At 33.6% G+C, this 23,203-nt stretch overlaps 3 protein-coding genes across 8 annotated transcripts; 1 reads left to right on the forward strand and 2 right to left on the reverse strand.

Moving 5' to 3' along the window:
- Window positions 1-1,352: 1,352 nt before the first annotated feature.
- On the reverse strand, window positions 1,353-4,270 carry LOC112723077 (probable protein phosphatase 2C 40). Of its 6 annotated transcripts, none has more exons than XM_072207589.1 (5): window positions 4,001-4,226; window positions 3,503-3,614; window positions 2,117-3,217; window positions 1,770-2,034; window positions 1,353-1,673 (listed from the first exon to the last, which is right to left on the reverse strand). In XM_072207589.1, exons 3-5 carry the CDS (start codon window positions 3,206-3,208, stop codon window positions 1,546-1,548), a joined length of 1,485 nt encoding a protein of 494 aa, XP_072063690.1. In that variant the 5' UTR covers window positions 3,209-3,217; window positions 3,503-3,614; window positions 4,001-4,226; the 3' UTR covers window positions 1,353-1,545. The 6 variants fall into 6 exon arrangements, with proteins under 6 accessions (XP_072063690.1, XP_025630095.1, XP_025630099.1 ...); XM_025774310.3 differs by having other exon boundaries at window positions 3,357-3,720; window positions 4,001-4,222; XM_025774314.3 differs by having other exon boundaries at window positions 1,353-1,692; window positions 3,357-3,720; window positions 4,001-4,222.
- A 2,325-nt stretch (window positions 4,271-6,595) lies between these two features.
- Window positions 6,596-9,491, reverse strand: LOC112723079 (uncharacterized). Its single transcript, XM_025774315.3, has 8 exons — window positions 9,186-9,491; window positions 8,934-9,104; window positions 8,563-8,675; window positions 8,285-8,377; window positions 8,089-8,191; window positions 7,939-8,013; window positions 7,111-7,206; window positions 6,596-6,908 (listed from the first exon to the last, which is right to left on the reverse strand). The coding sequence occupies exons 1-8, from the start codon at window positions 9,279-9,281 to the stop codon at window positions 6,837-6,839; spliced, it is 819 nt and encodes a 272-aa protein (XP_025630100.1). The 5' UTR covers window positions 9,282-9,491; the 3' UTR covers window positions 6,596-6,836.
- Window positions 9,492-9,595: 104 nt separating this feature from the next.
- On the forward strand, window positions 9,596-10,772 carry LOC112723080 (F-box protein At1g67340-like). Its single transcript, XM_025774316.3, has one exon. The coding sequence runs from the start codon at window positions 9,791-9,793 to the stop codon at window positions 10,592-10,594; it is 804 nt and encodes a 267-aa protein (XP_025630101.1). The 5' UTR covers window positions 9,596-9,790; the 3' UTR covers window positions 10,595-10,772.
- Window positions 10,773-23,203: the final 12,431 nt, after the last annotated feature.

A 23,203-nucleotide genomic window follows, 5' to 3' on the forward strand; every position in this document is an offset into this window, starting at 1 on the left:
GACCTGTGTTTAGACTGCATTTGCTCCTCAGGCAAATGTTTCATTTTTCCAATAGTAGTTATTCTTAATATTTCAAAATATTAAGACTATTTTTTTTTTAATTTTATAAATGTAAACATAGCATAACCAATTAACCATCCTTCTATTTGCAACTGATGAATTATCTACTTACTTGACAACTAAATTTGGTATTGGTATTGGCATCTCATACCAAATTAAAGGGACTTATGCTTGGTTGACATTCTGCAATTTGTGTATTTGGGTCAAAAACACATCTTTGAAAGCATATATTATTATTGTTTCTCATCTCATCAACTTTCTGCTTGAATAAATATAAAAGAAAAAGCAGCCAAGTGAATCAGTGAGTGAAGCTATTAAAGTAATGATTATAACATCCATCCATCACTACAAAGAATAGAGAAGAGAAGATCAGTTTCTAGTTGCCAAGTCTCATTTTAAGGCCATCCGTTTCGGCATCGCATGCATATTCTCAAAGCCATCAGCATCACAAGTCTGTACTGAGAGGATGCTTAATAGTTAATATAGTTTAAAACAGATTAATTTAATTAAATTTATATAAGTATATTCTGTGAGCATACCATACATGGAGTTCTATATATGTTTTTCTACTTACTTTTAAGTTTCAGACTCATATGCAAAGTTTGTACTGTATTGTTAGTAAATTAACCTTTTCAGCGATTCAAATAGAGAAGAAAGAAATAATGGTTCCATGATGAGGGATTGAGGAGTGAGGATGCAATTAATGCCCCCTGCAATGGTTGTGCACGTTGAAGAGAGCCATGTGAGTGATTGAGGTTGTGGACCTAAGAATAATTGTGAGCATCAATGAAATAAAGTGCAAAAAGTGTTAAAGGGAGAGTTGCATGTGACAAGTGTAGTCCATTATCACAAGCTTGAAGCCCGAGAAGATAAAAAGTGGTGATGCTATTATGTGAATCAAGCAGTCATGCATTCAAGTGAAGTGAGTGAATTGAAACACAGATAATACAGCTTGATAGGACACTGATACTACAGTATTCAATTTCAATTTATGACTCACTGGAGTAACCTTCTATTAAAAGTTGTATTCTATATTTCTATTTATCAACATTTATTCCCAATGGCCTTTTTGTTGGTATCATGATATTAATGTTAACATGATCTTACAAATAATAATATATAATGATGCTATTTTTCCTGAAAATTGTGTGCTACTGGAAGATAAGACATGCTATAATCTGAAATATAACTTAGTATTTTATATGTTGATTACCTTGAATTTATAGGAAGGGAAATTGAGAACACATGCATGTAAATGAACACTGAAGTCCAAGGCAAAAAAAACAAACGCATTCAAACAAAGCGGTAAGACTATCAAATTTTTCACATTTCAAAGGGTCAACTAATAATTAATTCTACTGTTCTAAAATGACATATATACACTTTCAATTTCAAATCACAACTTCAACCTATATAATGCTGTAATGGACCAAGAATGTCCATGAAAAAAAGCTACTCAGAAGCCAAGTTTTGATTTGGGCAGTCTTAGATGCAAGTTGATGCCTTGGAAGTCCTCTGATTCATCCCAAGCATGATCACCATTACAGTCACATCATCATGGTACTTCCTTCTTCTTCCAGCAGGAATATTCATCAACTCTTCCATGGTCAAACCTGCATCAATATTGATCAGCTAAACAGATATACAAAAAGTTTGTAAGTGTTCTTGATATTGAAATCAAATTTAGTAAAAGATGGAGAAAAATTGACCTGCAGAATGAGCTGCTCTAGCTACAAGCTCTTCTATGAGAAACTTTGCTGGATCGCCCAAAGGGTTGCTCAAGATATAAGACTCAACAAGCTTTACTGCCTCAACGTTGCTGAAGAAGTCGAATAAACCATCACTCCCTACCACAACAAATTGATCAGAATTCGAGATTTTATGGACATTCAGTGATGGTTGAGTGGAAATATATGGAGGGCTTGTTAGATCACGCACTCGAAGGATTCCCATCAAAGCATCATTGAGATTTCTCTGCAATCAAAATGAAATAATTAGAAAATCAAATCCACCATTGCATCCATTCAAACACAATGCAAAATCCAGGAATACCAACTTTTTTCAAGTAGCCGACTCCAAAGGCGCGAGTAACCTTGAGCTTCCCTTTCACCTTTCCTGCTACAACAACCTTGGGATCATCAAGATGATTGGCTACAAGTGTAGCTCTTTCGGCTTCATTGTCGACGGTATGGCTATCAGTAAGCTGGATAGCCTTGAGTCTTCCATCGCCATGACTGCATGTTGCCAATACTGCTCTGCTGTCACCTAGATTAAGTGTATACAAATCATTACCATGAAGAAGCACAACTAAAACACAAGATCCAATTGAAACTAAATCTGGACGATCCTCCATTTCCTGCTCAACCATGTACAAGAAATCATTCTCAGCTTGAGTAAGAGCACATTGGAGGCTATCAAGTACCCTGTGTGAAAGGGATCGGTCTGCATCACAAATAAGGCTGTGGTTCTGCTCTAAGTTATATTGAGGGGATCCACCCAAACTTATCAAATTTTCAGATTCTACCATGGAAACTGGCTCAAATTCCCAAAATAACTTGTTCAAGTGAGATATGATGGTATCATAGAGTGTACCAGCCAGAAAGTCAGCTGCATCTCTACCATTAAAGCCATCATAAATTGCACAAAAGAGCCATCCGTTCTCTTCAGAACATACCGCTTGAACTCTATCTTCACCAGCAGCTCCTCCCGCCACTTGTAGTTCGGTAGCATTAAGAAAACCTTCAGTTCTGGTAGGATCGCTCATGGACTTGAATGTGCAGGGGTCATATTCTAGTATATCACTTGAGGTGGAAGGACTACAACTTAGGTAAGATAAACTACTTGGCAGAGAAGATGATAGCCTTTCCAGCTTTGAAAGACTTGGTGAAGAGGGCACCTTGCGAAATGAATTAGGAGAGTCCCAACTTGGAAGAATTTCACCTCCTATCTTACCATTGCAGAGGTTTGTGTTGGCGAGTGTAGCGTTTGCGCTTAAGGCCGCACCTGACAAGCATGAGAAACTGCTTGTCCTACGGACTTCAGGAAGGATGTTGTGGCGATTTGCCACCTCACAAGGGATGCCACCTCTTTCAATATTGTTGCACTGATAGCCAAAACTTATTTTTATTTCTCCTTCAGGAGTAAGCATGTTTCTCGTCTGTTTTAACAGAGATCAATTATCAGCACTATCAGTATAATTGGTCAACACATAGCTAGAAATACATTGAAACCATATCAAAACAATTTTCAGTGTACATAACAAAGTTTATAAAGAAACTGTAGAATATAAAATATACATGGAACAAGATGTCCTTGGCGTCATGAATTTCACCCTATTTTGAAACCACTAGGTATCTTATAAGTTGGGTCTATTTTTACAATTCATGAGACTCATCCACATTCTAACAAAAGAGATACATTCTCTGCACAAGCTAACAGTTACTTGATTGCTTCTATAAGTTTCGAATTTGCATCCTCAGATCATGTCCACCCCAATTAAGCCCTTGCCGGTATCCGTGGTCGGACCCTGTTCCTAGGTCTGCATGGTGTCCCTACTGTCCCATGTAACCAAACATAAATAAATAAAAATTCCAGTTGTAAGGGTAGGGATCAGCACTGCAATGCGTGAGATTGGCCATTAAAGGCACTCCCTTTGTAAACCTATCAGCAAAACAACCAAATAAAACAGTAGCTGAAAGCTAAACAATCTCTATTTGAGAATTCTAGCATTTCTAAACAATCTCTGGGAATTTATTTAGCTAAAAAAGTGCCCTTTGCTTGCTACCAATCTCCGAAAACTAAAACCTAAGAAACGCAGTCAGTCCTAGTAATACTCAAAACAACAAGAAGAAAAACAATCCTACCGAAATAGAGGCAAGACAACAAAATGCCATTAGAGAATAGAAGACAAGATTAAAAGGAGAGGAAAAAGGGGACTTACTGTGGATGGTGATTCCCGAAGAGTGAAGAAGAGAAGAATAAGAAAGGATAGGAAATATAGGAGTGTATATATAGAGAGAGATGAGAGAGTGGGAGTGTGAGTTAACAAATCACAAAGAAGAAGAAGAAGAAGAAGAGGAAATAAAATTGGTAGCGTGGGGGTGTGTATGAGTGAGTGAGCGAGTTAGTGGAGAATCTGAGTGATATTGAGAATGGATGGTACACAACACATCTACTATGGTTTCCAACTTTCCATAAACATTCATTCATTTCATCTTGTCCTCTCTTGTTACTATTTTACCGCTAACGCTAACAACCACTTTCACTTTCACTTTCACTTTCACACGCACACGCCTCATCACTCATGACGGCTGCCTCTTCTTTCCAAATTAATTACCTCTAACAAAAGAAATTGCATCTTTTAAATCTTTATTTGAGGGAATAAGATATAATTTTTTATTTTTGAATATTTTTTTATATTTTTTAAATTTATTTATAAAATAAATAATAAAAAATTATATTTTACTTTTTGTTTTGAGGGTTATCTGAAACGTTGATTTGAGTTTGAATGGGAGGTTCAGGTCTCTTTGAGTAGCAGCGTCCGACTTGTGATGCCGAGGTGCCGTCTGTCTGAGTTTCTCGTGTGAGGAGGTGGGGTGGTACCTGTAAAAGACTCAAATACTTAAGATAGCAAGGGTTTTAAGCAGGTTTTTAGTAGATTAGAACGTGAATATACCTGAGGGGTGTTATTTATAGTAGAGTAGACAACTATTTTTGTTGGAGTAGTTCCATCTTTATTTATAGATAGTTTCCTTTATCTTGCGAGTTTGTTAGGATATGTCTTTTAGAAAAGATAGAGATAGTTTGAGAGATTTGGAGATACAGTTACTTACTTAGATAAGTGAACTTTTTAGTATAAGCTATCCATTTTCATCGTGTGTGGTAGAGGTCACCCTCTTAAGTGAACTTTCATCCTTATTGGACCTACTTTTGTATTTTAGACCAAAGTATAAACACTTTTTAAAATAAAATTTAAGATTTAAAAAATCTAAAATTCTAAATTCTTAATAAAATATAAATTTATTTATTTTATATTCTAAAAATATATGATAAAATTACAAATTAATTTTTTTATAAAAAATATAAAAAAATTTAAATTTTTAATATATTTATTTTATATTTGTTAAATAAAAAAATTTAAAATCTTTGACTAATGGTACATATTAACTAAACGACTAAACCCATAAAATATTAATTACACCTGTCACCTTCCTTCTGCACCCATTCAAATTCCACTTTCCTTAATCAAATTAACACTCAAAACCCTTTTTTCTTTTGGGTCCTACTTAAAATGGATCCCTCCACTTCCACCAATTCAATAGAATATAGCTTTGTCTATTTTTCTTTTTGTTTTTTAATTAGCCATAGAGTTACTAATCAATTAATTTTAGTTGCTAAGTGTGCTATTTTATAAGATTTTATTGTTATAATTTATATTTTTTTAGTCAATATTAATTATTTTTTTATTATAAATTAATTTTTTACTGTAATTTTTTAAAAACTTTAGAATTTTGAATTAGAATTTAAAATTTAAAATTTAAGATTTGAAATTTAAGATTTAAGATTGACTAATACTAGCCAAAAAAAATGCTCCTTAGTTGATATCGAATATTGGATCTTTTTCCCTTGTTGGATAATTATAAGCTTTTACTTGGTTGAAATGTGTTAAAACAAGCAAGCCTTAAAAAGTGCATTGTGTTATTGTGTATGCATCTTACTAAAGTGAAGAGCAAATATATCTCTAGTTATAAGGAGGGAGGGGGGAGCATAGCATTACTTACATGAACCATCATGTTAAGTTATGCCGTGGAATAGGATGCTTAGTGTGCTGTATTATTGCCTAACATGGATAGATGCTGCCGCTGAATTCAATGGATGGTTCAACTTTGGGTTCCCACTGTTTTATGAGGATGATTGTTGTACCTGCTAGTCTCTCTAAAAGAGGTTTCTTGAGTAAATTAAAGCTCACCAACCAAAAATCCAAAACTTCAAATTAGTGCATAAAATCTTGAGATTGGTTGCTATCATGCTTTTGACCAAGTAATGATGCCTCACACTCTCACGGATTATTATTTATGGTCCATATTGGTGAGGGATGCTACTTGACCAATAAAAGAATGACGGCTGATAGAAACTCAAAAAAGTTGCCCCCAACTAATACCTTCCATGTAGATTTCCATGGACCACATTATAATCCCAAGCTATGCACCCGATATTTTTGGTTCAAACAGCTACAAAAAGGTTTGGACAAGGTGCCAAACTCATCACTACCACCCTTTTAATTTAAGGAGACACTATTCCAAATTCTGATCAAAATCAGAAGCCATGGGATAAATGACTACGATCAAAATCATTATATGATCCGCATACATGAAATATTTTAACCATTTTCATTGGATTTAGATTAGGAGGATGTGAACATAATACCAATATGCGTATGTTTGAAGCAATTAATAAGGGTGATTGTTGAGATTGACTAAGAACAACGTCCGGTTTGCGGAAAAAGAAAAGAAATTTGAAATCCTATACCAGAATATGTAAAGAAAGTACTTCTATTTTACAAATATCAAACCTAACAATATTATTATTGTCATCATGCTAATGACTTCTGGCATGCTATGCTGTATTTATGTGTCACTATAAGGACCACACCCCAAATCTAATGCATAATTGTTCTTTCCACACACACAGTATTCATACAAAGTTTTGTAGTTTATTATTCAACAGCCATGGTATGAAAACCATAATTTGTCAGTAGAATTTATACATTACTGACTCTATATCTTGAGACTTGATACAACATTATATGAGACTTTTGTCAGTCCTTTCTTTGAGCGAATTTGGGAAACCTGATTAAAAGAAGAACATACAATAGAAAAGGATTACCGGGCAATCAAAACAAACCGGACAAAATTAAGAATATCCAAGTCTACAAGGTTCTGATTCCATCTGGCTCCAATAACATGACTTCATTACAATGACAAGAACTTACAAAAAATTAGATAAGATAACCATACCATGTTGATCAGTGTAAGCAAATAGATTTCATACCTTAACTTGTATGATGTCTGAAATATCAGTAACATGTGTACCACCACAGGGGCACCCAGGATTCTCTCCTATCCTTACAATTCGAGGTGCGCTTTCCTGTTAGACTTTGTGCATTAGTATTATCAATGCATACTCTGGTGCAAGAGAAGAGAAATAAACCTGAAGTAGAAAAACTAGCCTAGAGATGAAATTCTAATTGTTTTCCATTCTTTCAAGGATTTGTAAGTGTGTTATGTACATTAATCATAACATACAGAATACTGCTCTCTGTCAGCTAATTCGAAATAATTCCTCCATTTCAATTAATATTATGAACTCATCCCAAAAACAGTGCAGAGAAAACAATGTGCGTCCATTCACCAAAACTGATATTTGTATTACAATAAAACATTGTTTAGATTACAATGACTGGAAAGAAATGTTTTCATCTTCAACAAACCATATTTTGAAGTTAGGAGAGAGTGGTTAGGATACTACAAGTATGCGTTATTCTTTCCCATGAAGAATTTCGAGATTGGAGGCCAATGGGAGCAATGAGACAAGCTGGAATATTCCTGACACGGTATAAGGGATGATATGTATACTTATATAGTAACATAATGCTGTCAAGCGCCCCTTAACATCAAATTGAATTGAGTGTTATTGGTTTATCCATTTAGAGAACAAACTGAAACAATTTTAAAGCAGAAACTGAAAAGGGGGCTTAACGATATCTAAGCGAGGTGACAGCCATACGGGTTATAAGTCATAACAAAGTCAACAACCAGTTTAGGACAAACAGCAAAGAGGAATCAGGAAGACAACATGATATATCTTCTATAGACTGACCTTGGGAACATAATCAGGAAGACAACCACCACAAAGCTTAGCAGCTTCATCATATGGTAATATATCAGCATGAACCTAAACAGAAAAGTGAAGGTTTTCAGAACCAGATGCCACTTATGAGTTTGCAAATTATGAACACTGTTAACTTACTTTTGCTCCCACGGAAATTAAATTATTAGCTTCCAACTCTAAATCCTTTTGCTTATTCTGCAATTCATTTTGTGGAACTGTACCTTTGTATTCAACCCAAGGCCTGGGAAGAATATAATAGGAAGATAATAGTCAAGGTTACCAAAGTTTAGAAGTTTGCAATAACAAAACACTCAAAAGAAGGCAAAGTGCATACCCATCAGCAAAATGGTAAGCTTTGCCAGGCTCTAAATGACCTAATCCTATTCTTGGAAGACAAACATCAAGCAAATGCCCTGCTGAATGCAACCTACACAAAGAAATAACAATGGCATTGAAAGTACCACACCTCAGAAAAATTAAAAATGGAGCATAAATTAAGCATAGAAGGTAAATCTTTTTGAGTTGCTCTTCAATTCCAATAATTTAATCATCAGTGGTTGTAACAAGGCAAGGCAGAATGTTTCAACTTAGAACTCAATCAAGAAACAGCACCTGGAATTGAGCTTGCGCCTGGACTCATCAACAAATAGTGAGACTTCCTTCCCTTTGTGAAGTTGGGATTCTGCTTCCCCAACTATGTTCTCAAAGAAACCGTAGTGAAAAACCTACATACACAACAATGAGAAATTCTTACATGCTCTGACCGTAAAGGATCAATTAATTATATTCTATATCAGTATTGTAGATTTACTAGTATTTTTAATTTAAATTCTAAAAATACTAATAACATAAAACTCTAAACATTAAATGTTAAAATCCTATACCATAAACCCTAAAAGAACACAATGAACGATAAGCAAAACAAGCAATTCATTAGCCTAGAGAGAGAAGGTAAGTTTGACTAGTGAAAAGTGAAAACTGACAACGCCATCTTTGGATCGGACATCAGTAACCACAAACTTGATGGCTGAGCCTGAATCGGAAGAGTCAACGCCATTGCCAATGCGGACGAATCCATGGTCAGCAGGTTGACCACCTCCTTGCGGATAGAATATAGTACGATCCAATATCAATACATCTCTTCCATCTTCTCCCTGCAGTTCAACTATTCTCAGTTATAACCACAATCAATGAAATCAATTTTTAAATTTCGAGAGGCTTCGTTCTTCACAAACCTTGAAATGCGAAAGGAGTGTGGCAGTGGATTGAAGCTTCCACATGTCATCGTAGTAATCCAGCTTCGTCGGAATCTCACTCTTTTCATCCATCATCAAGCATCCACCGATGATTCCTTTGATTTCTGTCTCGCAATTAATATGAAACGCCGGTCACCGGCGGCGCCACCTTAACAGAGACCAAAAGTAAAGCAAACACCTACTCCCACTAAATTTTGACACGTGGCATTAATATTTACCTTTGATTTTGACTTGGTCAAACCGCCAATTTATGGAAATTGGATACATTACGGATTTGAGTGGATCAATTTAGGTATCATAATCATAATATTAAATAAGCGGATTCGAAAAATATAAATGATTATTAATTATATTTCAGTACAAAATATTTATATACGACTAGATTATAATTAGTTAGTTAAAAACGGCTTCTTTAAAGATCAGAATAAATTAGTTAGATCTATGACAGATCCTTGTAAAAGTAGAAAGAAAACGTGGTGGGTATTTCTCACATGTTTCTGTTTCCTATAAAAACAGAGAACGCTCTTATCTCTTTCTTGAATTCTTGACTCACACAAGAACAAGAAGGTTTGGTTTCTCCTTCAATGGCTGATTTGGGTGTCATCAATAACAAGAAGCAGATGAAGAAGAAGAAGAAGAAGCAAGTAGGTCAGGATCATGTGTTCCCTTCTTCTTGTTCTTTCTCTTCTGGCATAAAATTCCTTCCGAATGAGTTGTTGGTGGAGATTTTCGGGAAGGTGGCATCACAATCCATTGTTGATCTGTGCAAGGTGAAACTGAGTTGCAAGGAATTTCTCCAGGCGGCGGAGAACGATCACGTGTATCAGCGTGCATCCATGGAGAACTTTTCCCTCGTGCCACTTCCATGGTTCACCGAGCAGAAAGAATGTTGGTTCTTGAAGCGGTGTAGAGAAAGTGGGAATTTGGAGATTGCATATCGCGAAGGAATGGTGGAATATTTCAGTTCCGGCGACGTTGATCGGGGTCTTGAGAAATTGAAGAAGGCTGCAATGAACGGCCACGATGAAGGAAAGTATGTTTATTCAATGATTCTGATGTGCAGCGATAAAGAGAGAAAACAGGGACTTGAACTGTTTCTTACGTTGAATGCGTCCACGTGCATAAGAAGGTGTAGAAAGAGGGTTAAGTATTTTGTTAGGAGCATGTGGCTCAATAACATTCCTATGCTTAATCATCATTCTTTCTTGTGTTCTTCCACCACATGCCAAACCAGTGGCAAAATGATGCTCAATTATAATCTTAATCTTTCAACAAAATGGTGGTCTTCCTCCGATCAAGATCAATGGCTTCGTACTATTTCCTGTCACTACTGCCTTGCAGATTATGAACTACTTTTATTTTCCCAAATCTTCCAACCACATTATTAGGAAATTGTGAAAAACATTCCAATATAATTATAAATTATATAATTAGGAAATTGTGTATTAGTTTCAAAATTTCATAGTGCTGATTATGTTAAGTTTTGCTCCCCTATGTACACTATTTTCAATTCAAGGTAATTAATGGCAAAAGATACATGTCTTAACTATTTTCCAGGTTGAAGTAGTCACTCTTCTAAGAGATTTTTTTGCTTGCATGAATATCGATCTAGTTGTTTTTTTCGTAGAATAATGGCATATATTATTTTATGATTTTTTACACATGAATTATATATTATAATTAGAATCTCTCTCTTTTAAACTTTATAATTAGTTTGATAGCGACGATTTCCTTCTTATTTGGAGTAGTTTGGTGGCTGTGTAATCATGACAGGTTCATTGTTGCCGAACATATATATACCTTTCTTTTATGGAGTGTAGTTATAGCGGTTACGTACATAAAAGGGATCTTCTTTAGTTTTTTCGTATACGCATCTACACACATTTATGGTATACCAGAATAAAAAAGAAAGTGTTCTCAAAGATTTCTGTAATATATATATAAAATTAGAAATTCAGGTGCAGTTTTGATAATAATCGTTAAATAATAATTTAATTAAATTTTTTAAAGAAAAAGTATAGGTAATTAACAATATTAATGTATAAACAATATAAATTAATAGAATTAAAAGAGTAAATTAATTTTAAATTTAATGAGAGCAATAATGAGTGGAAGACGCATATTCACTGTTAATTCGGGTGAGTTTTGTGGAAAAAATAGATTAAATGAAAAATAATGGTTAAGATGAAAGATTCAGGATAAGTATACTTACGAGGAAAACACTTTTATTAATGGCGAATAAGCTATACAAGAACTAATGATGAGAAATAGAGGTGGAGAATAAGTGTTGAGACCTCCACTAATATCACAAGAGGATGAATAAGCTTTGTTTAAAGTGGACAGGGGTTGGTTAATTGTTGTTGAGTATTCTGGTTGAACACTCGAATGCTAGTTTTTACTCGTGAAGGTGATGAATGAAATGAAGAACAATGAGAGAAATTTTGGGAGAGGAAAAGATGAGGTTTCTAACTTCTCAGCTTCAAGAATAAGAAAGGTCTAGAAAAAGGTGAAGGTGAAGGTGAAGGTTCTCAGAAAAGAAGCTCTCAGAAGATGATGGAGGTGAAGATGAAAGCAAAGGATGCTTTACAGAGGTAGCTTGAGGTCCTTTTTATAGTGTAAAACCATGATGAAGAGGAAATCTATTGTCCAATGATTTTAGTCTGATATTTGGTTTACTCTTTTTTATCTCAAATATCTTTTGGTATTCCCGTGACTTTAAGTCTTTTCAACTGTTCAAAGAAGGAAGTTGATCCCACACATTAAACTAAAGCTCCTAACATGTGACATTAGTGAGGGGACATCTAGTTTGGTTTTCTTTCAACTAGATGACGCTCTTTACACTTCAAATCCAACCAATCCACTTCCACCAATTTAGTTCCCATTGAAGAGAAATTCAACTCCTCAAGATGTTCTTTTGGGTTCCATCCTTTTACCCAATACCTTTAAGAGGAACTTGACTCTTGTTTGACCATGTTTGTAGGTCATTTTTAAAATTATTTATGTACAAAAAAAGTTTATATTTTTAGTACACAATCAACTGTTAATGAAAAGAAGTTTATGTTAGCACAGCATGTGATCCCAAGTAATCGCGGTAGAAAATGTGCTCTCCCTCTCCCTGTTTTTTTGCATCCATCCTCTTGTCTTATTAGCTGTATGGGTGAATTCTAACCAAACAAAATAAAATTGTTTTTAATTAATTTCATTGTATTCTATATTATTTATTATCGTCCTTTTCTATGAGGCTACACTAAGCCACATCTTTTCGCTGCCACAAAGTTTTATTTGTATGTGTTGTTATACTCTTAAGCTATTAATTCATTAATTAATATAACAAACAAGCTTTCATGAAGAGTAACAAACAAGCTTTCATGAAGAAGTACTCTCATGTGTTGTTGAATGCTGACCCATGAATACGTACACTACTACTTATCATAGAAGGCCTAATTTAGACAAGAATTACCCTTATATTATTTTCCTCTTGTAACTCTATTATTTTTGTAGTAGCAAATCATTCATAAATTTTATTATTTATACTTTATTGTTATGTATGATCAATTTTTTATTTACTTTGTTTTTTTTAATAAAATTAATAATTCATATTATAATAAAATTATAATAAAAATTTTAATAAAAAATCAAAATATAAAAGAAAGTATTAAAAATAATAAAAAAAATTAAAATATTTGAAATGACTTGAAACAAATGTGAAAATTCTTATAATATGAAAGAAGGGAGCCATTTAGATAAAGATGTCAAAAACGTCTTTTTTTAAAAATTAAAATTTAACACATATAATAATTAATTAAATTGTATTATTTTTTAATTAAAATTAGATTGGACAAATCAGTTTAGCAAAAAAATTAATAAATAAAATTTTGAACCGGTATAAATTAATAATTTTTTATAAAAAATTACTACAATATCCTTATTTTTTATATATATATATAAATTTTGAAAACTTTAAATTCTAACCCTATAACGACAGAGAAGAAAAGAACTAGAATTTAGGATTCTCAAAATTAATATATATAATAAGAGTATTTTAGTCATTTTATATAATAGGGGTATTGTAGTCATTTTTATAAAAAATATTAATTTAGATTGATTCAAAATTTGATTTACTATTTTTCGATTGAATTAATTTATTTGACCTAATTTTGACAAAAATAACACAATTTAAGTGATTATATGTGTTAAATTTTAATTATTAAAAAATATCTTTAAAAAAAGACATTTTATGCACCTTTATGGGAGCATCCTGTGAAAGAAAGTACTAAAAATGATACGCATGTTAAGAGAAAGCAGAAGCTACAACTTCTTGCTTCAAGTAAACGTGCTTTCAGGATGCAAAATCACATTTGCGTTTAGAGCAAAAACAATTTAAACATATTTTTATCCTCTTAAACGTATTTTTATCCTCTTCAATACATTTGTCAAACACACTTTTAATTAAATACTCCATAAAATACAATAAGAGCAAAATAATGATTGAAAGACATATTTACTGTTAACGAAAAGAAGTTTGTATTGACACATCTGAAGAAGTGTACACCAACACACGTGATCCCAAGTAATCGTGGCATAAAATATGCTCTACCTCTCACTGTCTTATGCATCTATCCTCTTGTCTTGCTAGACGTGAATTCTAACCAAACAAAATAAAGTTATTTTTAATGAATTTCATTGTATTCTATGTTAGTCCCTTTCTACAGAGACTACATTAAGCTACCTCTCTTCGCTGCCATGAAGTTTTATTTATATGTGTTGTTATACTTTTAAGCTATTAATGAAAAGAAGTTTATGTTAGCATAGCTGAAGCATACGTTTCACCAACACATATCTTCTGCGTCCACCTTCTGGTTTTGCTAGCTGTATGCGATGAATTCTAACCAAACAACATAAAATTGTTTTTAATTAATTGCATTGTATTTTATGTTATTTACGATATGGGGCTACACTAAACTATCTCTCTTTGCTGCTACAAAATTTTACTTATATGTATTTTTATACTCTTAAACTATTAATTTATTAATTAATATAACAAACAAATTTTCATAAAGAGTATTCTCATATGTTGCTGAATGTTAACCTATAAATACACACACTATTACTTATTATAAAAGGTTTAATTTACGCAAAAATTACTCTTATATTTTTTTTTGTAACTCTATTATTTTTATAGTAGCGGAATCATTCATAACTTAGATGAACCACGACCATGTTAAACTTGAGTTTGGCGTCAAATTAGATCAATTCATTTAACTGTACTCATAATTAATTAAGTGTTTTTTTGTCGTGATAATTAATTAAGTGTTTAAAATTGTGTCTTGATAATTATTAATTTAGGTGAACCTTCTTCCAGTGTTGAGAATAAATGGACGCTGGAAAGGTCGACTATTTTTTTTTAAATGGTATATACTATATAGTTTCTAATGCATAAATTGGGTTTAGATTAATATTATTGGTAGATAGCAACAAACCAAGCCAAGAACAATAATGACAATTAGAAAGGTTAGGTATGAAAAGAATAAAGCATAGTTTAGCTTTCATCGTGGCACTTGCACAGTTGCACTACTGCACACACATCATATGTTGACATCTATTATAGATTTCGTATTTCAATATTTTTAAGAAATTTTTTCTTTTTTTTTTTCTTAATTAAGAAGAAAGAAGAAGAGAATAACACCTGAATTTGTTTCAAGTATCAATTAGTCGCTCAAATCATTAGACAAATTCTTGACTCAATACATCTGTCTATTGAGAATATTGCAATCCATTTTGAATATAGAAAATAAAGAATTCAATTCTTCCATCTCACCAGATTAACTGGAACAGCTCCAATTAACCTAAAAATAATTAAAACCGAAAAAAACTGCATCTGAAGTTCTGAACTTCTAATATATATATGTCCCCTCACGTCAAAATTTTAAGTCTCTTAGTTAGTTAGTGTTATTCAAGAATCAAAATAATTTACTAATCACTAACGTACGTATTTCTGCAAAACTATATATCGATACATAATCCATGTCTGATCTGTCAGCGAGATTGAAAATTTAATGTGCTAAGTACCATTCAACGACACAAAAATATTTTGCTGACAATAAAAATAGTCCAAATCATTCCAAAATGATTTTATTTTATATTTATTAATTAAGTTTAAAATAATTATATCATATTAAATACAATAAATAAATAATTTCAAATATTATATATATAAAATTATAGGTATTAAATAAAATAAAATAATTTTAAATTATTATCTTTTAAACATCATTTGTTTATGGTAGAGGCACATTATTCCACCCACTTTAGCTCCTCTTAGATCCAACTTCCGTCGGCCAAACTTGTAAAACAAATTAAATTATTGGTGAATTTTATTGTATTTTTTTTAAAATAACATGTAATTTTTTTTTATAAAATATCACTTAATTAGATATTATTTTAATCTGATAACTAATTATATTTATAATTTGAGTAGTTATTTTAACTTAATTAGAGTTAATATTTTAATCATAATATATAAGATTAATTTATAATTAAAAAAAAAGATCGATCCCTAACAATATTTTACGCATTCTGTAATTTTATGAAAACAAACTTTTAAGACTGACAAGTGAATTCTGAAAAGAATGACAAAAAAAAAAAAAAAAACTTCGTCATTTTTTTCTAAAGATTCACTCTTGCTATGTTCTTGAATTGCATAAAATGAAGTGTCTCACAGTACTTTATTGGCAGAAATTTTTAAGGTTGCACTTACTTTAGCCATTACAATTTTAACAAAGGAATACAGTAAGAGTTAATATCCCATAATGGATCAATTCATACAATTTCTTATTCAGATACCTCAAAAGCACCGACCATAGGAGTTCCTTACCCAAGTTTTTTTGGGTCAATTTTTTTTCGCATTTTTAACTTTGTCAAATTTGAGTTAGGGCTATTTTGTTAATTATAAAAATAATCAATATATATATTATATTATATTATATAATTATTCAGTTTAAATAATATTTTAATTACAAAATAGTTTTATTATGGTTAAGATATTAATTCTCATTAAGTTAAAGTAACTCAAATTATAAATATAGTTAGTTATCTGAGTAAGATAACATTTAATTAGAAAGTATCACATTATAGAAGGTAAATTATATGTTACTTTAGGGAGGGTATGATAGAATTTACCTAAATTATTACATGCAAACTTAGAAGGAAAAAAAATGTATGGTTTAATTATTCTATTAGTTTTATAGTTTTACTAAATTTTTAATTAGGTCTCGATACATTTTTTCTTTTTAATTGAATCCCTATATCATATCATATTTTTTAACAAAATCTCTACCGTGATAAAAATATTGAAATTCACAGAATATTCTGTTAAATTAGACAGAATATTCAGTTAAATGTTAGGCATATTCGTTTTGTTTAATGAATATTCGTTAATTCTAACGTTTTTATCACAGCAGGAACTTAATTACAAAATCTAATATGGTATAAGGACTCAATCGAAAAGAAAAAAAAGTATAAAGACCTAATTAAAAATTTAGTAAAACTATAGGAACCGATCGAGTAATTAAACCAAAATATAAATAAAACTAAATGAAATCTAAAAATATAATAATATAACATTACTTAATTAATATTTGTGCATTCCAGCAAAGTAGCTAATAAAATAAAGAAAAATGATATTTTTATTGAGTTTAATTTTGATGCACCGATAGTGTAAAGCATTTTATATAGTGTTCAATCATATTTATTCTTTTATATGACTATTTACGCATTAAATGTGAAAGGTAATTATTTTGACTGATATGATGTTATATAATTGAATACAAATATAAAATTATTTTATAATTTATACTGACAACACATTAAAATTAAATTTTTTTAATTAAAAAATATTCTATAACCGACAAAAGTTAGTCTAGGAAAGAAGAAAAATTTTCTTTCAAGAAAGGGAATATTAGAAAAATTATATTGCAATTTTTGCACACACTAAATAAAGTATGAAAAAGGGGCTTGAGTGATGCGATCGTGTTATTGCCAATAATAAAATGGGTGATTTCATAGTTTTTGGTTTGTGAAGATATCTTATTAAGTACTTAGTTTTTTTTTTTTTTTTTTCACTAGAATCGAACCTAAACCTATGCTTAAAAAATAATTATTCATATACTGATAAGAAATGTACGAATACTCGAAAAGAAAGGAGTTATGATAATTTCCGTACTACTGAGATCCTATGAGTAAATAGAAAATTATATCTATATGATCTCACCTGAATTGTTTTATCTATTCTCTTGAGGAAAAGTTTAATTTCAAACTTGGTTCAAACAGGAAAAAATTATTCTGAAGTGTCTTGGATAATCCACACCTTGAGGTCAGACACCAACGAACATATTGAAATTTCTATGTAATTGACATCCTTCACAGCACAACGATGCAATTATAAGGGTCTCACATTAATGTAAGGACTACTATATATGCCAAAAACGAGAGAAATTATAATCCTTTCTTTCTTTTCCTCCTGCATGTGTTTGTGTATGAAAAATGATTACGAGTTTTAGCTCTTTTTTTTTAATTATCTATTTATTTTCTAAGTAAAGATATATCTTTTTACTCTTTTTTTATGTTTCAAAAATATAACATTTATGTTTGAATTTAACTTATTTAAGTATTAAAAGTATAACTAAGAAGATGAATTAGAACTCTCAAACATTTATATGTAATTTTATATACTATCCAATGGAATAATCCTAAATTAAATTGATTAACCAATTAAGTTTTCCATAAACAGAAAAAATTAACCATCAATCAAATATTATTATATTTTGTATTTATATTTTGGATATGTTCTTATAAGGATACTCTGTCCGATCTTTACGTTGGCTTTTTGTCAATCTCGCTATGCTTAGTAGCTTTTGGCCTTTTGCTGAGTTGATGAGCGTGGTACCTGCAAAAGGGACTCCGATGCCAAGTCAGAAAGGAAATAAAATAAATAGTATATACGATTAGGGATATAACTTTGAAGTATGTTATTTTTTGGGTGAAGTATTTTTTGTGTTGGGTGTTTCTATTGGTGCCTCCACCCGTTATATAACTTGGTTTGTAGCTTAATGGTCGGTTTCTTCCGAGATTTTGGCGAGTGAACTGGTTCCGAAATTTTGGTGAGTGAACTGTTGGAATGGAGCCGTTACGCCGAGGTATGACTCGGTCACGTCCGAGATTTCAAGGGTACAGTACACAGCCCCCAAGCTTGACTTGATGTGGTTGCAGCAAGTTGAGCTTTTTTTGTTGAGATTATACCTCGGCGTTTTGAGGTAAAATACTAGAGCCCCCAAGCTCAACGCACGGTTCAAGCTTGGGCTAAAAAACAAATGGGTTTTACAAATAAAAATTAAATTAAATATGTTTTTCGAGAAAAGGTTTTTGCTTTGTAAACTGAGCTGCAATAAATGCCATGCTTAGCTATGATGGAGCCGGACCGTTTTGCATTTGGGCGCATAATTTTTGCTTTTTCAACTTTCCACTAAAATAGTGGGTTGCAATAAAGCTTGTGTCGTTTACGGAACACAACTTCAGTTTGCAAAAAAGAGTTTGATAAGTTTGAGGAGACATGTCTTCCAGAAGTTAGTCTTCTGTCTTTTCGTCTCTCCGGTTTTTCTTTCATTTCTTCCCCTCTGTTATTACCTGGAAAAAATGGTTAAAGAAAAAGAGAAAGAAAAGGTGAATTGTTGAAGAAAATAAGGAGAACATTATCATTGGGTTCACGATGACGTGAAAACTCGTGCCTCGTCATTTTGCGATCAGGAGTCGCTTCGTGTTCTAGAGGCTCCAAGGTTTGTTAGGGGTGGTTCTGATGTTCGTATTGAGCTTCTTCCCTATTCTAGTGAGGAGAGGGTTTGCGAGAAGAGGGGGACTGGGATTATTTTTACATGTATGTTCCTTATTTGACTGAGCTGCATGTAAGGTTTCCGTTTTCAGAATTTGAGTGTAAGGTTTTAACTCAGTTGAACTGTGCTCCGTCACAGTTACACCCAAATTCTTGGGCATTTTTGTGTGATTTTAAGGTTCTGATGGGTTTTCTGAAATCTCCCCCTTCGCTGAACATTTTCTTTTCTTTGTTTTAGTCTAAGGGGGTTCGTAAAGGGCTTTGGGTTTTTCTAAGTAGCTTTCTTGGCCGTTCCCTCTTTTTATTGTATAAATCTTCTTTTAAAAGTTTTAAGTCAATGTTTGTGAAGGTTCGGTCTTTGGAGTCTGTATATCCCTTTTATCTAGATGACGAGATGATAGAAAAATTTTCTTTGTACTGGTGTTCGGAACCTTTGCAAATCCTTGAAGCTAATGAGAGAAGTGAGGAAGAGGACTGTTTGTTAGAGTTTCTAATTGAAAAATTTACTGTTGGAAAATGTTTGTCTATTCCCGATTTATTGAAATATGAAGCGGAAAATGAAATTGAAGGGCTGGAATTGTATATAGGTAATTTTGTTTTTTCGTGTCTTGATCTTGTTTAGCTTCGTATTTGTTAACTTTCTATTTTTTGTTATGGTAGGTAGTAGGTTGCCGAATCTGAATGTTGCTAAGTTTCAAGCGTATTTGAAGAAGAAGGGTACGAAAGGTGTTAGTGTTTCTGGGGTTGTGAAGGATACAGATGGGGATGCCACTTTTTCTGCTGCGCAAGCTCCTCCTTCTCCAAAAAGGAGGAAGACTGAGTCGGAGAAGTCTTTGGAGGTGATTTCTAAAGGTGACCAGAGTGCTGCTGTGAAGTCTGTGGTTGAAAGGCAGCGACGTCTGCATGGTTTTGTTCCTGGGGCGAACTTACATTCTTTGTTGAGTGACCAATTTCCAATTGCCGAGCTTGCAGATTGCATTCCCCAGTATCCTGGGGATATGGCCCTCACACGTCGAACTGGACTTGAGGGGATGGGCAAATTTATTCAGGTAGGTTTTTTGTATTTATTTGTTTCTTTTTTCATATTTGCAAATTGCTTTGGTCGGTTATGTTGTTGTCTTCTGCAGATTGTTGCGTCTCGGCTATTATGTGTTGGTCGGACTACCGAGTTATTAAGTTCGGAGCAGCAGATGGTAGTTGAGAAAATATCATCTCTTGAACGTATGTTGAAGGAAAAGGAAGAAGTTGTTGTTGACGTGACTGTGAAGATGAAGGAGAAAGAGGATGAAGTAGGCCGCCTTCAGGAACAAGTCAGATTGCTGCAAGCTGAAGTCAAGGAGAGTGACAAGACTAAGGGTGAAATGACTGCTCGTCTTAACGAGCTTGAGGAAGAGAAGATGGATATGTTTATAGCTGGGTTTGATCGTGCTGTTAGCCAAGTTTCATTATTTTCCCGAACTTTGATGTAGGGAGACTCAATGTGGCGAAGATTGTTGTTAATGGTGAACTTGCTGATGATGAAGTTGGAGGGGATAAGGCTGAGAGCATTCCTCCTCCCCCTTGAAAAGATGTTTGTATTTTTGTTTCATGACTTTTCTGATGTTTTCGGAATATTTTGAACTTTGTATTTAATGACTGTTTTGGTGTTGGTGTTGACTTGTGACAATGCTTTTATCAAAAGCTCGTGTGTGGATATTAACTTAGCCTTTGCGTGATAGTTAGATGATAGATATTGATTTTGATAGTAGTTTTTGATATTTGAATTTTGATGGTACTATTCTTTCCGACTTGTGTGGTCGGTTCGATGATCCTAATTTCCAATCGCTGACTAGTCAGTTTGATTGATAGGCATTCGGAAATATTCGAAGTATTCATAGTCGAGCTGAAAGTAATATTTATTGATATGAATGAGATGTTTAAGGTATGAAGTAGTCGGCCTCGTTAAAACCTGTCCGAGTAAAACCCTCCTTAGGGATAAAACCTCGTGATCAGGAAAAAGAGTACCTGGCCAGTTCATACTTACATAAAAGTTCAACTGTAATAGATTCTCAAAGATGAGATGTTCCATGTGTTAGGGAGAGGTGTTCCTTCTAATGTTTCGAGGGAGTATGCTCATTTTCTGATGACTTTAGAGAGGCGGAAAGGGCCTTCCCAGTTAGCTGCAAGCTTCCCGTGTCCTGGCGGTTTTCGGACTTCCTCCATTTGTCGCAGGACTAAGTCTCCCTCTTGTAATGTTCGCGGCCTTACGTTTTTGTTGTACTGCTTTCGTATTGTTGCTTGCATGGCTTGCTGCCTTAGTCTGGTGAGGCTTCTTTCTTCATTTATTAGGTCGAGCTCTGTTCACCTGGCTTCCGAGTTGTCTTGCTCATCAAAGTATTCGGTTCGAGTGGACCCTTGGCTAATCTCTATGGGTATCATGCAATCTGTGCTGTACACTAGTCGGAATGGGCTTTCATTCGTTGTTGTGTGGGGTGTCGTGTTATAACTCCACAATATTTCTGGTATGAGCTCGGCCCATCGTCCCTTAGCATCTGTTAATTTCTTTTTTAAGGCTTGCAAGATAACTTTGTTAGCTGCGTCCGCGAGCCCATTAGTTTGTGGGTGTTCGACGAGGAGAAATGGTGCTTAATATGCAAGTCTGTTAGATATGATGCGATCTTTTTATCCGTAAATTTTCTACATTATCAGATATGATTTCTCTTGGTAAACCGAATCTACATATAATCGACTTCCAAATGAAATTTTGTACCTTTTCGGCTGTAATTTTTGCAAGAGGGTGTGCTTCTATCCATTTGGTGAAATAATCAACAGCTACTAGAAGGAATTTTACCTGTCCTATTGAGATTGGGAATGGTCCGAGTATATCCATCCCTCATTTGTGGAATGGCCAGCTGACGTCTGAGGTATGTAAGAGCTCGGCTGGGTTGTGAATGAGCGGTGCGCATCTTTGACATGCATCACAGCTTTGTACCTTATTCCTGCAGTCCTTCCTTAATGTCGGCCAGAAGTATCCTGCTCGGAGTATTCTTGTAGCTAAGCTCCTGCTTCCAGTATGGTGTCCGCAAATTCCTTCATGTAGTTCGTTCACGATGGTTTCTGCTTCTGCTTGGCCGAGACATTTCAGAAGAGGTCAGGAAATACCTTGCTTGTATAGGTCGACTCCTAATAAGGTATATTGGTTTGCTTTGTATCTGAATGTCCTTGGGTTTTCATCTTTTGGTATCTCTCCGCTTTTTAAGTAGTGAATGAATGTGCTTCGCCAATCTTCTTCCTGTGAGACACTTAAAACAGATTTTACATCTAAACTTGATTTAATTAGTGTAATGTGATGTAGTTTATCTGTTTGATCGGTTACCCTATGTGTAGCTAGTTTGGATAAGATGTCGGCCCTACCGTTTTATTCTCTAGGTATATGTTGTATTTCAAAATTTTGAAAAGACTTCATTAGCGTTTTGACCGAGTTCAGATATTTTTCTAAGAGCGAATCTCGTACCTGAAATTGGCCGTTTACCTGTTGTATTACAAGGAGTGAGTCGCAGTGTACTTTTAAGTTAGAGATCTCCACGTCCTTGGCTAACCTCAAGCCTGCTTGTAGGGCTTCGTATTCGACCTGGTTGTTAGTTGTTTCAAAGAGGAACTTGATTGACTGTTCGGCTTGGATTCCATTGTCGTCTTTCAGGAGAATTCCTGCTCCACATCCATTTTCGTTTGACGCTCTATCCACGTATAGTTCCCATGTTTTGATGTGTTATTCTTTGTCCGTAAATTTTGAGACGAAGTCGGCTAATGCTAGGGCTTTAGACGACCCACGCGATTGATATGATATGTCAAATTCAGAGAGCTCGATTGCCCATTTTGTCATTCGCCCTGCTAAGTCTGGTTTTGATAGTATTTGTCGTAGAGGATGGCTTGTCCGAACTATAATTGGGTGTGTTTGAAAATAATGCCCCAGGCCCCGAGCAGTGATTACTAGACCGAATGCCAGCTTTTCTATCATTGGGTACCTTGTCTCGGCGTTCTGTAAGACTTTGCTTACGAAATACACCAGGTGTTTCTCCTTTTCTGTTTCTGTTACGAGTACAGAGCTAATAGTGTTAGTGGAAATTGAAAGAAA

The sequence above is a fragment of the Arachis hypogaea genome, chromosome 11 (genome assembly GCF_003086295.3).
Source record: "Arachis hypogaea cultivar Tifrunner chromosome 11, arahy.Tifrunner.gnm2.J5K5, whole genome shotgun sequence".
In the NCBI taxonomy this organism is placed as follows: Eukaryota; Viridiplantae; Streptophyta; class Magnoliopsida; order Fabales; family Fabaceae; genus Arachis; species Arachis hypogaea.

Coding starts and splice junctions, on each gene's coding strand:
- LOC112723077 (XM_025774312.3), bottom strand. CDS start 3,208: ATGCTTACTCCTGAAGGAGAAATAAAAATAAGTTTTGGCTATCAGTGC. Junction 2,035..2,116: donor GAGTCGGCTACTTGAAAAAA/GTTGGTATTCCT, acceptor TTTTGATTGCAG/AGAAATCTCAATGATGCTTT. Junction 1,674..1,769: donor TAGAGCAGCTCATTCTGCAG/GTCAATTTTTCT, acceptor ATATTGATGCAG/GTTTGACCATGGAAGAGTTG.
- LOC112723079 (XM_025774315.3), bottom strand. CDS start 9,281: ATGATGGATGAAAAGAGTGAGATTCCGACGAAGCTGGATTACTACGAT. Junction 8,378..8,562: donor AGGCGCAAGCTCAATTCCAG/GTGCTGTTTCTT, acceptor TTCTTTGTGTAG/GTTGCATTCAGCAGGGCATT. Junction 8,014..8,088: donor TAATTTCCGTGGGAGCAAAA/GTAAGTTAACAG, acceptor TTTTCTGTTTAG/GTTCATGCTGATATATTACC.
- LOC112723080 (XM_025774316.3), top strand. CDS start 9,791: ATGGCTGATTTGGGTGTCATCAATAACAAGAAGCAGATGAAGAAGAAG.